This window comes from Astatotilapia calliptera, chromosome 14 (assembly GCF_900246225.1).
Source record: "Astatotilapia calliptera chromosome 14, fAstCal1.2, whole genome shotgun sequence".
NCBI lineage: Eukaryota > Metazoa > Chordata > Actinopteri > Cichliformes > Cichlidae > Astatotilapia > Astatotilapia calliptera.
The window spans coordinates 24,793,942-24,809,820 of record NC_039315.1 but is presented as its reverse complement, the minus strand read 5'-3'; the positions used below and the strand labels follow the sequence as shown (position 1 = coordinate 24,809,820).

The 15,879-nt window shown below is 42.2% G+C and overlaps 1 protein-coding gene across 3 annotated transcripts in view; it reads right to left on the bottom strand.

Annotated features, from left to right (window-relative positions):
* Positions 1-14,743, bottom strand: part of lekr1 (Leucine-, glutamate- and lysine-rich protein 1) — a 105,270-nt gene extending 90,527 nt beyond the window's left edge. Inside the window, exons 1-3 of one of the 3 annotated variants that reach the window (XM_026191515.1) lie at positions 14,704-14,743; positions 13,048-13,111; positions 3,121-3,203 (exon numbers count right to left, since the gene is read on the bottom strand). Coding sequence is in view for 1 of the 3 variants with exons in the window: in XM_026191514.1 (XP_026047299.1) it covers positions 3,121-3,203; positions 7,469-7,472 (87 nt within the window). In the remaining 2 variants the exon portion in view is untranslated. Of the gene's footprint in view, positions 1-3,120; positions 3,204-7,468; positions 7,628-13,047; positions 13,112-14,703 lie in introns of those variants that run through there. The other 2 variants (XR_003274389.1, XM_026191514.1) reach the window with 2 other exon arrangements.
* Between the last annotated feature and the right edge of the window lie 1,136 nt (positions 14,744-15,879).

Below are 15,879 nucleotides of genomic sequence, written 5' to 3'. Positions count from 1 at the left end.
GACTGCAGAAGCCATGGCAGGCCAGAAAAGAGCCGTTGTAGCCGACTTTCCACGGCACGACGAAGCTCCTCTGGAGGGTTCTCCAGCCATAGCCCGAGGAGAATCTCCACATTGTACGCAATGTCGTCCTGGAGCTCCTCGGACGGATTCACTGCCGCTGGGTCCATGGTGGCTGGTTCGTACTGTCACGGTTTGCCGGGGCAAGCCGTGTGGAATATGAAATAGGACCCAAAATGCGGCAGCTCTGGTGCAGATGAGTGTTTATTTACAGGGGTGTGAGTACAAACAGCGGTGGCGACAAAACATGAAACCGGAAACCTAAACTGGGTAAACTAATAAGACAAACCAGAATGAGGATGCAGGGAGGTCCGGAGAAATACATACAGGGAGAGCGAGGGGAAACAACACAGACGAACCAGCGATTAACAAGACAGAAAATACAACTTAAATACACTCAGAGAACACAGGGAGATTACACACAGGTGGGAGACACAGCTGGGAGTGATTAACATGACGAGACCAGGGAGGCAAACTGAAAACACTCACATAAGACGCAGACCTTCACAATAAAACAGGAACACACGGGGGGGAACAGGGTAAACACCAATTAGAGAACAGAACCAAAATCGCGAAGAGAAAACACAAAACGCTGGGTCAAAAGGACCCAGGATCATGACAGTTTTAATCAAAATCATGATAGTGTCTTAAGATTATACACCCAACCCTAGGCAGCGAAAGCAAGGGTATAGTACACACGCAGACAGGCAAAGACAAGGGTGTATTGTCAAGCTCCATAGCCTTTTGAGATCTACAGATACAGAAAGACAGTTTCAAAGGTCCCCATCATTATTAACCACCTGCTGGCTGTAAGGATACTAACGATACTATTGTCACTGGAAAATTTGGCTTCATACAAGACTTGCCTCATGGTGTTCAAGGTTCAAGGTTCTTTATTCATCACATGCATAGTTAAACAAGTATAACACACAGTGAAATGTTTGGTTTTGGGCCCGGATGGCTTGGGGATAGAAGCCCCTCTTGAGTCTCTCTGTCCTTGCCCGGATGATGCGGAACCTTCTACCGGATTGCAGAAGTTGGAACAGTTTGTTGCCAGGATGGGACAGTATCTGCGCTGCTCTACTGTAGTCCGGCATCTCCTGGTGTAGGTGTCCTGAAGCAGGGGGAGAGCAATCCTGCAGCAGCGTTCTGCTGTATGGATCAATCTCTGAAGGGCTTTTTGGTCCTTAACACAGCTGTTCCCAAACCAGGATGTGATGTTCTGTGTGAGGATGCTCTCCACAGCGCCTCTATAGAAAATCCTGAGGATCTCTGGAGAGACCCTGAACTTCCTCAGTTGTCGTAGGTAGTACAGGCGCTGCCTAGCCTTTTTGGTCTGGACCTGAATGTGGGCAGCCCATGTCAGGTCTGAGGAGATGTGGACATCAAGATACTTGAAGGACTGCACCCTCTCCACTGGAGCTCCATTGATGATAATGGGCTTGTAGTCTCTGTGCTGACTCCTTCTGAAGTCCACCACCAGCTCCTTGGTCTTGCCAACGTTCAGCTGGAGGTGGTTGTCCTGGCATCATGATGCCAGATTCTTCACTTCATCCATGTAGGCCGCCTCATCGTTGTCGGAGATGGCGCCCAACACCACTGTGTCGTCAGCAAACTTCACAATGGTGTTGGAGCCATGGGTGGCCACACAGTCTGAAGTGTAGAGGGAGTAGAGCAGTGGCGAGAGGACACATCCCTGTGATGCTCCTGTGTTGATGGTAATGCTGTTAGAGACGCATCGACCCACAAGGTCCCCTTCTAGATAAGGCACAAGTACAGGCCTGTCTTAAGTTTGCCAGTGAACATCTAAATGATGAGGTTATAGGATCAGAAAAGGATTGGGAGAAAGAAGAGAAATCCTGAGTGTGACCAAAAGAACACCATCCCCACAGTCAAGCACGGAGGTGGAAACGTTATGCTTTGAGGCTGTTTTTCTGCTACGGGTACAGGATGACCTCCCTGCATCTGGGCCAATGGATGGGGCCGTGTACATAAAATCTTGGTTGAAATCCTCCTTCCCTCAACCAAAACATTGAAGACATGTCGTGGAGTCGTGGATGTGTCTTCCGGTATGACAATGATCTGAGGCAACAAAGGAGTGGCTAAAGAAGAAGCACATCAAGGTCATGGAGTGGCCTAGCAGTCTCCAGACCTCAATCCTATAGAAAATCTGTGGAAGGAGCTGAAGTTTCGAGTTGCCAAGCAGTAGCCAAGAAACCTAAAATCCCTCCTGAGACGTGCAAACCTGGTGACCAACAACAAGGAAAATCTTACCACTGTGCTTGCCAACAAGGGTTTCTCCATCAAGTACTAAGTTTTTTTTTACTTGGGTATCAAATACACTTTTCTCTAAATGACATGCTAATCACTTTATAACTTTGATGTTTGGGTTTTTTTCCAAATCTTTGTTTGATATTCTGTCTCTCTCCATTAAAATGAAAGTGCCATAGAATTTAGAAACTCTTGATTTCTTTGGAAGAGATTTCTTTCATTTCTTTCCCCTGCAGAATTCACAAATTCAGCAGCGGGTCAAATAATTATTTCCCCCACTGTAATGTGATTCGTGGTTAAAAAGGAAAAACAAGCAAGATTCCCTGATCATTAATATTCATACCATATGGCATATCATATGGGAAAATGCAACCGCCACCTCACATTGACACGGAGACAAAGCAACACGCTGCCGTTGCCGTGTTACTGAGAGCGAGCTTTACGTTAAAACAGATGGAAGATTACAAGAGGAAGCATTGTTCCATTTCTTATTCAAATTATATGGATTAGTGCAGCATATGGAGTGGGTGCAGCGACGAAGCACACCTCACATTGCAACAAATGTAATTTCAACACATTTACATTTTTGAGTTGTAAAAAGAAGCACGTTTGTTAACAACATATGTGGTTTCAAGATGGTGTTTCATTAACATGGTGCTTTAAAAGGTACAGTACGGTCCAAACACATGTATAGAATGAAAATGACTTAATTTTGCTTTGTTAAGACTAGAATCTATGTGTTCAGATATAATTCTAACCAAAATAATCAGGAACTTTCAAAGTAGTGCTAACCTTTTGAATCTCTTCAGGCAAAGGGTAGATCAGAGGACTGTGAAGGTCCGCGCTTATGTCTTTCTCCTCCACCTCCTGGTCTCCTAGAAACAAGCAGAATTAGCTTAGTTAGTCTTTCACTTTCAAGAGAATAAAGTAATCAAACCATTTATATAACATCGGATAGATGGCATTTTGAAATTGCTTCTTTTGACCAGCCGTCCAAAATAATCAATGCAAGCTGAGATTCAACAGAGAACAGCAGCAAATTGGTACATAAGAATACATTTCTGAATGACTAATAGATTTAAAAAATTGTTTGTGAGCAATTTTGTTGGTCAGGTAAAGCTTTTAATGGAAAGATAGTTTTTTGGAGTTTTTTTTATGGGGCTATTGCAGGCAAAGTGAAAAGAAAGTACACCTTCTTTCACTTCTGTTTTTTATGTATTGGGGCATAAAAATCAGGTCTTAAAATTAGGTGAGTACAACCTCAGATGAACAATTAACTGAAGCAATGTTATACAGAAAAGTGGACCAAAATTTCTGCACAAAGCTGCGAGAAAGTGAGAAAATCATACAGAAAAAAAGTATTTTAAGGTATTGCTGATAAAAGTGGTTCTAAAAGTCACTGAATCATGGGGTGTAGTTAGTTTTTCATACACTGCTTCTGCATTTTGGCTGCTGTTTTCAGCATAAAAGTGGGTGGTACTTTTAAACTGATGAATAGCACTTTGCCTCTAAGGTTAATGTAAGGGCAAATCCCTTAGCGTGATGTCCACCATATTAAACCCATTTGTGGTACACTCTATTCAGTAGATTAATCAGTTCAGATTACAGCATTAAGCTAAGAGACCGTAGCAGCTTTTTGCTGCTGGAGGTATTTTGACTTCACAGCCAAACACTTGCCTGTCCTCGACTGCAAACTGCTTCAATTTTCAAGCCTGGGGACTTTGCAAAAAAGCAAGGCTCTAATAACTTTCTGTGCTGTGTGTCATGGTTTATTAAGGATGAAGGTGATATATAGGTGTAATGCAAGAGAACAATTATTTGTCTGCCTTGTGCTCTCAGTTTGTGTAATTGCTACAGTCCCAGATAAGGTCTTTTCCCTGTTGTGTAATAGACGCCACTGAGATAAAGTCAGTCATGCGGGAATGGATGCAGAAGGTCGCATGAGGAGAACAGCAACACAAGCGTAACCAGGCCTCTGTCTATGTGCGAGTGCACGCTTTTAGGGCATTTATCTATCGGCTTGCCATTAGTGAGGGGAACGGAACACACCAATCCAACACTTGACCTCAAATTAGATACCTCTGGCTAACTCAGACCCAGAGGTCACTCCCATCAGATGACCTGCTATGTGCCACACATTAAATGCACTTTGCGGGTCATTGGCAGATATTGAATGAGAAGACGTATGGGAAAACGTACAGCACAGACACAAAGGATTTGGCCAGCAGCACAATGCAAACAGACAGACAAACATCAACAACTGCAAGTAATCCATGAAGTCATGCAAAGACAGACAGTTTGGCCCCAATGCACCCGCTAAAACCTTCAAGAATTCGCATGTAAACAAGCACGAGTACTCCCTCTGTGTCTTTCACACTCTCACGGCAATGCAGACACATAAACCCAATCCAATCAAAGACCAGGCTTCATGCTCACGCACGCTAATATCCTGATTGCCCCCCTACTGGCTTTAGGCTTTGCATTTAAAACACAGCAGAGATCCTCAATCACTGGCTCACACAACACAGATAAATTAGTGACGCCCTGTGACAGCATTAAGCCAGCCTACCCTTTTTCGTGGACACAGATATAAAAGGCCGATTTTGCATGACAACCGTTCCCCTGTGACATTTTGCCTGCTTTAGCCCTGATTGGACTATTAATCAATCTAATGTGAGAGAGGCAAGCTGTTCATAAACTCATCTATTCAGCACGGGTGTAAGCCTTGAATCGTGAGAGGAAACATACACAACAACACAAAAAGTCAACAGGGCTCACAGGGGGCTTAAATAACACAAAGATAAGCATCGAAGGCCATTAAAAAAAAGGATTTTACTGCGAAAGAAAATTTGCCTTCAGCCATCATCATCATGAAGGATGCACAGTCAGATTATATAACTGTGTTTTAATAATCCACCAAGACTACTGTCTGCTTAAGAAGTATAGCAGCATGAAGTCTGTAATAGTTGTACAATATACAGGGAGTGCAGAATTATTAGGCAAGTTGTATTTTTGAGGAATAATTTTATTATTGAACAACAACCATGTTCTCAATGAACCCAAAAAACTCATTAATATCAAAGCTGAATGTTTTTGGAAGTAGTTTTTAGTTTGTTTTTAGTTTTAGCTATTTTAGGGGGATATCTGTGTGTGCAGGTGACTATTACTGTGCATAATTATTAGGCAACTTAACAAAAAACAATATATACCCATTTCAATTATTTATTTTTACCAGTGAAACCAATATAACATCTCCACATTCACAAATATACATTTCTGACATTCAAAAACAAAACAAAAACAAATCAGCGACCAATATAGCCACCTTTCTTTGCAAGGACACTCAAAAGCCTGCCATCCATGGATTCTGTCAGTGTTTTGATCTGTTCACCATCAACATTGCGTGCAGCAGCAACCACAGCCTCCCAGACACTGTTCAGAGAGGTGTACTGTTTTCCTTCCTTGTAAATCTCACATTTGATGATGGACCACAGGTTCTCAATGGGGTTCAGATCAGGTGAACAAGGAGGCCATGTCATTAGTTTTTCTTCTTTTATACCCTTTCTTGCCAGCCACGCTGTGGAGTACTTGGACGCGTGTGATGGAGCATTGTCCTGCATGAAAATCATGTTTTTCTTGAAGGATGCAGACTTCTTCCTGTACCACTGCTTGAAGAAGGTGTCTTCCAGAAACTGGCAGTAGGACTGGGAGTTGAGCTTGACTCCATCCTCAACCCGAAAAGGCCCCACAAGCTCATCTTTGATGATGCCAGCCCAAACCAGTACTCCACCTCCACCTTGCTGGCGTCTGAGTCGGACTGGAGCTCTCTGCCCTTTACCAATCCAGCCACGGGCCCATCCATCTGGCCCATCAAGACTCACTCTCATTTCATCAGTCCATAAAACCTTAGAAAAATCAGTCTTGAGATATTTCTTGGCCCAGTCTTGACGTTTCAGCTTGTGTGTCTTGTTCAGTGGTGGTCGTCTTTCAGCCTTTCTTACCTTGCCCATGTCTCTGAGTATTGCACACCTTGTGCTTTTGGGCACTCCAGTGATGTTGCAGCTCTGAAATATGGCCAAACTGGTGGCAAGTGGCATCTTGGCAACTGCACGCTTGACTTTTCTCAGTTCATGGGCAGTTATTTTGCGCTTTGGTTTTTCCACACGCTTCTTGCGACCCTGTTGACTATTTTGAATGAAACGCTTGATTGTTCGATGATCACGCTTCAGAAGCTTTGCAATTTTGAGACTGCTGCATCCCTCTGTAAGATATCTCACTATTTTTGACTTTTCTGAGCCTGTCAAGTCCTTCTTTTGACCCATTTTGCCAAAGGAAAGGACGCTGCCTAATAATTATGCACACCTGATATAGGGTGTTGATGTCATTAGACCACACCCCTTCTCATTACAGAGATGCACATCACCTAATATGCTTAATTGGTAGTAGGCTTTGGAGCCTATACAGCTTGGAGTAAGACAACATGCATGAAGAGGATGATGTGGACAAAATACTCATTTGCCTAATAATTCTGCACTCCCTGTATGACAAATATATGCCCGTACTGTCTGGTAAATAAATACAGCGTCAAACTGCATGTGTACATGATTGAAAAACATCCAAATCTGCAGAGGTGTGAGAAGGTTTTGAATGAGATTTCAGAGGTTTTCATAGACCTAAAACTTTCTGCAGCTTTCCCACGACCACCCTCCAAAACACAACACCATGTTGTATTCCTGCAGCAGCTGGCGCGAAGAAACGTCTATAATATAATGAATCTGAATAAAATATTAAAAACTGGACAGCACTGAGCATGCATTACCAATGAAGGCAGACACATATCTAAACGCTGGATCAGCTTAGCGATGTGTTTAGCCGCTGTGTACAGAATGCAGCCAGCTACTTTTTAATTTCAGTATGTCACAAAGTGTAATTAAAAACAAAACAAAACATAAGGACACGAGTCAAAGAGAATAACTAACTAAGGCTAATATTAAAAAAAAGAAAAATAAACTCTTAACACTAGAAACAAATCAGTGCGCTTCTTCTTCGGTCTAGTTAACTGGGGTTAAACGAATGTACAGCCTTGTTACTTTTTTATGTGTCGACTATGTAAAGAAGTAAAGAACAAACTGCTACCTACCCATTATCTGGCCTGAAAAATAGGTAAAAATAACAACAAGGCATTAACAAGTTTAACTTGCGCGAGCCACGCGCTGGCTGTTGCTATGGCTACGACGTAACTACACGTAGAACGTCCAAAGATCACCACGACGTTAGCCAGCGCGAGCACCGGATACTTGATTGTCTACCAAAATAAAAGCAGCCACCTTGGAGACCTTTGTTTCATTTGACACGCACTACCACGTTTAAAGCGGTTACTTATTTGTGAAACCGTTTGCTTTGTTGCTATAGCAGCTTTGTTTTAACCTCTTGAGCAACACTTAAGACAACTGCTTATTCCATGTTTTGGGCAGCTGGAGTGTGCTGAAGGCACATAGGGTACTTTAAGTTAGTTTTAACCATAACCATACTTATTATGTATACATGGGTATATTTTGAAATAAAATAATATCAGCATAATACATAAGTTTATTACTAAAGCAAGTATGACTACAATAAAAAAAAAACACAAATATTAAATGCATAAACAGACCAGCTGTGTCATGTTTCACATGGGCAAGTTTGGCAAAAAAAGAAAAAAAGAAAAGAAGCAAAACTACTGATACTCTGTGTGATTCAATTACAAACTTTAACCTAGTTACCACACGAAGCTGCCTTCACTCATTAGCACCACACAGGAAGGCGACACTGGCGTTGATCCCCTCATGTAGGCCTAATCTGAGACCATAGAAGTAATGGGTCACTTTTAAAGGACATACTTGAGTTATTGTGTGTAAAACAGCGACACGCACAGTGCCGTGAAGTCACATTATCCGAGCTTTTCCTGCTCGCATGCACAGGTCACACACTCCATGCGCTGTTTGGGATGTGTGCATGTAGTTCATTGCCTCAGAACTAATGCGAAATAGCGGCCAGACATTCCCGCAGGGGGTCGGCTTTTACAGGACACATTGTTTCATAGTAGTAAATGGTTAACAAATGTCATTGGACCTACATTTGCGCCTTATCCTGTGACATCATTGCTGTCATCTTTGTATTTTTCCCCGTGACTGATGGAAAATTGTGAATGCCGTCTTTCCTAATAGAGATTGAGAGCGTGAGGCAGGGTGAGATCTCTGGTCTGATTTTATTTGGGATGCGTGCCGCACTATTTATGGACCCATCAATGAATCGTGCAGACTCAGTCGCTCTGATGCAAATTGCATTCGCCCACTTAAGTCTAGCCTACCTCCCTTCCGTGCCTGTTTATCTGCCTCGGCAGCAGAAAGAAAGTGGGCGGGGGGGCGAGTGGTGATCGTGACAAAAGCGGGAAAGGATGTACTCAAGCAGAGACAATAAACCTCTCACCCTACCGTAACAAAAATGAGGAGACAGAAGACGCACCTCCTCTTTGTCTCTGCTACTGACCAAATCCCCAAATCCCCCCCCCCCCATGGCAAGGGCATGAAAATAAGCACAAGAGCACAAAGTGACCACAGCTGAGTCCTTTGTCACGTCACGAGTTATTGCTTCACGTATATTTAAACTCTGCCATAACTGTCCACCTACAGGAGCTGATCTGCTAATTGAACCCCTAATTTCCTTCGGGATTAATAAAGTATTCTGATTCTGATTCTGAACCCAGCCAAAGTTAACTGGCCAGAGCTGTAATTTATAATATATTAACAATAAGACTAATAATCATTCCCTGTCATAACTGCCTGGCTTACCCTTGAACCGCATTTGAGGCGGTCTCTGTGGCAAATTAACCTAATTCGGTAAGGTGCTTCCAGTGTTTTTAGGGGCTCTGAGCCTGCAGGGACCGGGAGCTTGGCGTCTATTGAGTCTGTTTCCGGCACGCTATGCTGTGTGGGCAAGTGTATAATGAAGCATGCTGAGTGTCTGCTTGCTTGCGTGCGTACGTGTGTGTGTGTGTGTGTGTGCAGTGAGGGAGGAAGGAGAGGGGAGGGGCTACAGGAGAAAGTGCGTGTGTGTGCGTCTATCTGTGCGTGCAAGTAAAGAAGGGAGGAGGGGTGAATATGACCCACTCTTCTTTTTTTGGCACGAAATGACTAATATTGTCACGCCTGACATATTTAGGCTAGGCAGCAACAAATAAATAAATAAATTAAATTAAATGTCGAGGCCAAATACGCAGGTGGAACTCACCAAAAGACCTTGCCAAATGGCCAAATGTGCCACAGACATAACCACAGGCTTTTATTTTCATGTTTTGGGATATAACTTTTGTGAAATAAGCCAAACATTCCCATCCCACACACTTTTTTCAGTGGATACGTGAGCAGCTTTGTTTGTTTTGGGTTTTTTTTGTTCCTCCTCATCACGCATTGTCAGCTCCGTGCAAACGTAAGACATGTCCACCTGTTATCTTGCGTCATTGTGGCTGGCTCTCCTGCCCAGTTTTGTCAACCATCCACTCACTTGTTTCCTCTTTGAGTAAGAGAAGAAACCCCCATGTGTGATTCACGAAAGATCTGCAGAATACTTATTTGTTAACTTTCCCACATAGGAGACCCGGAAAGAAAATCGTAGTTAAAGCCCAGTTTTGATTTAAATAATCTTCCTTTAGCAAGCCCACTCTGAGTGGGCGAACATCATACTAAAACATTACCAAAAAGTAATAGAGAAAACAAATCATCTTCTTTGTTAGATGGGTATAGTTTTGTCTTTGCTTTGGCGTTACTGTAAGATAAGGCAGTTGATGCTTCCATTGTCAGTCAGAGGCTCACATTTGGTTGACTTGCTGTTTATAACTCAGGTGATATTACATTGTATACCAGTTTCATATTTGGTGATGATGTCCCTTAAAATCCCAAAACCTTGACAGATGCTGGCCCAGATATAGGCCTAGAGTCAGTCTCTCTCTCTCTCTCTCTCTCTCTCTCTCTCTCTCTCTCTCTCACACACACACACACACACACACACACACACACACACACACACACACACACACACACACACAGTCTTTAAAACTCAGAGAGGTATGTTGAATCAAAGCATGCTCCTTATACTGTTCTGTTGTACAAATCCTTATACCCTATATTTATATATATTTATAGTCTAACATCATGTATATACTGTATATATAGTAATTAGTAATCCATTCCTTATTTATTCCATAATTGACTCCAACATCTTTGCACCCGGCACCATTTGCAATCCATATGAGACATAACGAGTCACCTCCATCTAAATTTAAATGCAGGTATCGCTCTATGTGTCTGTCCATATGGCAAACTGTTCAGGTTCCATGGCTCCCATGTTCCGCTTTGGTACACGGATATGAACTTTATTAGAAAACTGTCCTTTTTCACTTATTCAAACATTTAAATGACAACACTGTGAACACCTTTTGTGAGAGATTGGCCAAAGGTGAATATCCGTTTACCCATATTTATATTATAGTCACAAGTCACCTAGAGTGAGTTTTTGGCCACTTAGAACAATAAACACTTTTGCTTTCAGATATGGTTCATCACTGGCACACATGCATGAGCATATCTTTGACAAAAATGGCTGAACCTTTTACCCAACTCAACCTGCACGGGTCACGAGGCAGTTTCCTGAAAGTCACAGGAGTCTAATAAAGATGCTTGCAGTACCTCATCCTACCATTTGAAGCCACCAGTGAGAGAAGCAGCTTGGGATATCTTTTAAGGACTACCTCAGCCATTGTTTGCTGTAGACATATCTGTCCAGCTATATATCTACCAGTTTCACTGTGTGTGATTCTGATTTGCCTCTGTGTCTGTCTGTCTTTGGCCCTTCCTGCATGTTTCTCGCTCTTTCTCACCCTAATGGGTTCTCTACTGCTCCCTTTCTGCTTGAATTTCTGGTAGCTTGCCTGTCTTTCTCTCTGTCTTTTTGCTTATTTGTGGATCTATTAAGTGACCGTCTCACTGTATGTGTGTGTGTCTGCGTGTGTGCTGAATGGATTTGCATGCGAGCCAGTAGGGTGACCCTGCTCTCTCACGCCAAGGCTTGTGTGGAACAAATAGGACTGGTCGGATGTCGTGACAGCACTCACATCAGTTTAAATAAGAGCGCCTGTGCTGCAGTCGTGCATGTTTGCGTCTCTGTGTGTGAGTGTGTGTGCGCGTTGAAGCAAACAGCCAGGCACGCATTTAACCAGAAAAGGCTTTGCTGGGCTTTGTATGTGAGTAGGAGTGAGTGCTTCTGTATATATGTATGTGTGTGTGTGTGTGTGTGTGTGTGTGTGTGTGTGTCCAGGGTGGTGCACAGTATCTTGTGAGGTTTGAGGTTTCGTGAGGAGGAAGACAGATATTAACAGTTTAATGAGCTCAGTGGGGTTTGCACAGAGTGACACACGGGCCAAAACACTCCACGGAGTTCCTTTCGGCAGGAACAGGTTCGTCCTGTAAGGCCAGCCTGCCTTCTGAATAAATGAACGCCATTGTGGGGTTAAACAGAGTTCACTTTGACATACATCACTGCAATTATAATGACTACTGACCACAATTGTCATTTAAAACACTTAGTCGTGATGCCTGAGATTTAAAATAGACGTGTTATTTTAGAGGGTGCAGGCGGGGGCAGCTAAACACTGGATCTTAATTAAGTTAATTATTTTTGGATTGTTTGCTTAAACAAAAGGTTCGTTTTTACGCCTGTTTCATTTGCTTCCTGCTCCCATTCGGTCATTCAGATTGATATTTCCTTTCATTTTCTTGTGTATTTCCAACAGCTACTGCATATTTTATAACCATCATCTACAGTCTTTAAAAACGCATGTTAAATTGATTTTCTTAATAAGCTTGAAAAGACAAAAGGAAATAAAGTTTATTTTTATAAAAAATAAAAAAAAAATTGTCATGTCTGTAGGAGATTATTTTCTGGAGTAGACGTTTCTAGTGAGTGACAATGAACAGAGTGCAATGCAGCGCCCACACCGATACAAACACCATCTATTCTAGTGCACTTAAAAAATAGCCAACCTAAGGTACTGTACATATTTAAGGTGAATGCCATATCTACCTATGACTGCTTACAAGTCTGCAGTGGACATTTTTAAATCTACCACAAGAACGAACCACTGTGCTGACAGTTTTCTTTTGAGGTTGTCGTGTGTGTGTGTGTGTGTGTCACATAACTGTTGTTTACCATGCATTGCAGCTGTGGGAAAAGCTCCATATAAATGTGCACTAACGTGCTTTGTGATTACAGTTTTTGCCCGTGTGGTACTGTTACTACTTTAGATTTACAGTGCTGTGAAAAATGCTTATTTTGAAGCTTAACCAAAAATAAGTGTTTCATGTACTGTCAAGTCATTTTTGGGCCAAAGGAGTGGCATAAGGCTATGTTTCATGAAGACATGAGGACAGGCAGCACTCAGATAAGCCACATAAAATGGATGGAAAGATGAATGGATGGAGTGTGCTTTGGCAATGTAAGATTTTATCCCTCTCCTGACCCCCAACTGGTCAGCAGATGGCTGCTCCTCCCTCCCTGAGCCTAATTCTGCTGGAGGTTTTTCCTGTTAAAAGGGAGTTTTTCCTTCCCACTGTTGCCAAATGCGTACTACAAAAGAAGAAGAAAAAAAAAAGAAAAAAAGATCAAGGTTAAATCGACCAGCCATACCTTTAAACTAAACCGCTACGAGCCTGTTCAAGTAGTGTGGATTCAGGATTCATCGCTGCAGACCCTGACGTGTGACGACAGATGAAACACAAGGAAGATATGAGACAAAGAGAGAGCAAGTAGGGGAGATGAGGAGTGTATGCATGTATATGTGGCTGTGAGTGAGCTGGCGGCGAGACACAATTAACACAGATTAGTGAAGACACATTGAGAAGCCGAGTCCGAGCCCTCGGAGCCCAGAGACAATGACCTCTGGGAGAGAGAGGCACTCACACATTACACTACAAATGTGTAGCTATCCTGCTTGAGTTAAATACCATGTTTTTTTTTTTTTTTTACTACTTAACATTTTTAAATGGCTTCTAAAATCCAGTCGGAACAATACATTTTTTTAGTCTGTTGTCACTTGTGTCAGCTCACAAACCCCTGAGGAATACAAAAGTTCAAGTATCAGTGAAGCAACAAAAAGATGTTAGGCCACTGTGATGACTATTTAGATTAACGGAACCTGTCATCCACACACCTAACGTACATTTTAACAGATGGAGTACTGTTTTGACATAAATGTGGTTTTTAAATGAATATGAAGTAAATCTAGTTTGACAGTGAGCCTGCAATAAAAATCAAACTTCACAGATTGAGTTATGTCACAGTTTTCAAATCATAACATCTACAGTGAGCTTCACATTATTATTCTTTATACACAGTTTGAAAAAGCAGAGATCCATTCTTAAGTCATGGGTATGCAAAAGCTAGACAAAAATTCACATCAAATTGTGAATTCCAGCATCTGGTGTTACTTAAACCAAATATGCAACATGTACAGGCAGAAAAGAAAGGGTCCCAAGATGGAGCCCTGAGGGGCACCGGGATGTTCTTTTTCTAGTCAGCAAAGAACAAGGAAAACAACAACGTCTGTTCTACAAAATTACACCTGAATGTTCTATAATATGAACCATTCATTTTGGTTTCTGTCTACTTTATATGTCTATAAATAAATGCACAGCATGAAAAGGAAAGGAAGTTGTAAAAAACAAAACAAAAACAAAACATAAATTGACCAATTTTACAACAGGTGAAGCATGTAAAACTACAGATATATTAAAAACACCACCATGTATCCAGATAGATCACCGTGGTTAGTTAACTAGCAATATCTTCTCATAAGGGATCGCCACATAATCAACAAGTTTAAGTTTCTTCAGAATGTTTTTACAAATCCATTAAAGAAGAAAATCACGTTTATATAACTTTTTAGAACCTTTGCTGCATTACTTGAAATTTAACTCATCTGCCTCTCTTTTCTTTTGCACATTTTTGAGTGGAGTTCAGCTGCAGTAAAAATCAATTAGATCGGGGCTGAAGGGTCACCACGAGTACATTATTGGCAAAAAATGAAAAACAATCAACACTTTTCCTGATCAACCACCCAAAAGCAACAACTAGCCCGTCTAGTAAGAGATGACTAAGATGGATGGATGGATTGTTACTCTGACTGTCATGATCAGGCTGTGTGGCAGGCAGGAAATAGGACCCAAACGCAAACTCACGGGAAAACAGGACTGAACTCAAAATACAGCTTTATTGCTGACAAAAGATAAAAGCAATATAAAATAACATGAAACTAAACTGGGAAGTACTAAGGAACTGACTTACGAGGAAACACACGGAGGCGCACACCGTCATGAGGGAGAACACGACACCAAACTGAGGGAGACGCAGACATAAATACACAGAGGGTTAACGAGGGAAGTGGGAACACACGGGGAACACAGGTGACACTGATAATCATAACAAGACACAGCAGGAGTAAATGCAACACTGACGGGAGACTGTCAAAGTAAAACAGGAAGTACACAGAGGTTCAGACAGGAGGAGAGAGAGCACGGGGAGAACACAGACATAACGGGCTGGGGAAAACATGGAATAAAACACAAGGAGAGACGAGGGCTCACAGATACACAGAGGGGCACACAGGGGGTAAGAGTCACAAGGGGAAAACACATAAGGAACAACGTAACAGAGCAACCCAGGAAGCATGGCCTAAATAAGGAACAAAATACAAAAATACATGAAAACTAAGAATACTGGGCCAACATGGCCCAGAACCATGACACTGACTGAGCTACTGAGATGGGAGAAACTTCAAGGACACCAAACACAGCAGCACTCCACTGGATTTTATGCCAGAGCAGAGTCAGCTTCCCCTTGGAGAAAAGCCAGATTATGCAAAAAAGGACAAAAGAACTTCTATAATTTGAGTTTCATTTTGTCGTAGCTGATGGTGCCTTATACATAGACACAATGTATCCTTTGGCATTGGTGCTGCGATTGTGACAGCATTAAAAAAGTGTTTTTCTTGATTTGCTTATGTTTTCTCAACTCGCAGTGGAAAGCAATGAAAGCGGGTAAAGGCTCCTGCACTGGAGGACAGAAAAGAAAACTCATTTCCTCAATTTTACTCAAAAAACATTAATAGAGCACACTTTTTCTTCCTGCACAATGTCTTTTTAACTTTCACCTCATTACTTTGTGTGCATCTGTGTGTGTGTGTATCTAGGCAGCACTCCAGTCTGTCATCTCAATCTGATCTCTATCATCCACGGCTGTCTGCCCGGGGTTATCTAACCAGGAGGACCACCCCTGCTGAAAGGAAGAGGCGTGCAGCAGAGGAGCACTTCTCATCCTCCACACGTTTTACATCCTTCTGCCCACATCCTCCTACCTCTTATTTCTCCTTCATCACTCGATTACACCTGACCCATTCTCTTGAAGTCTTCAGCCACTGATGAGAAGCCTGATAATATTCTCACATGCCACAGTTAAAGCCAG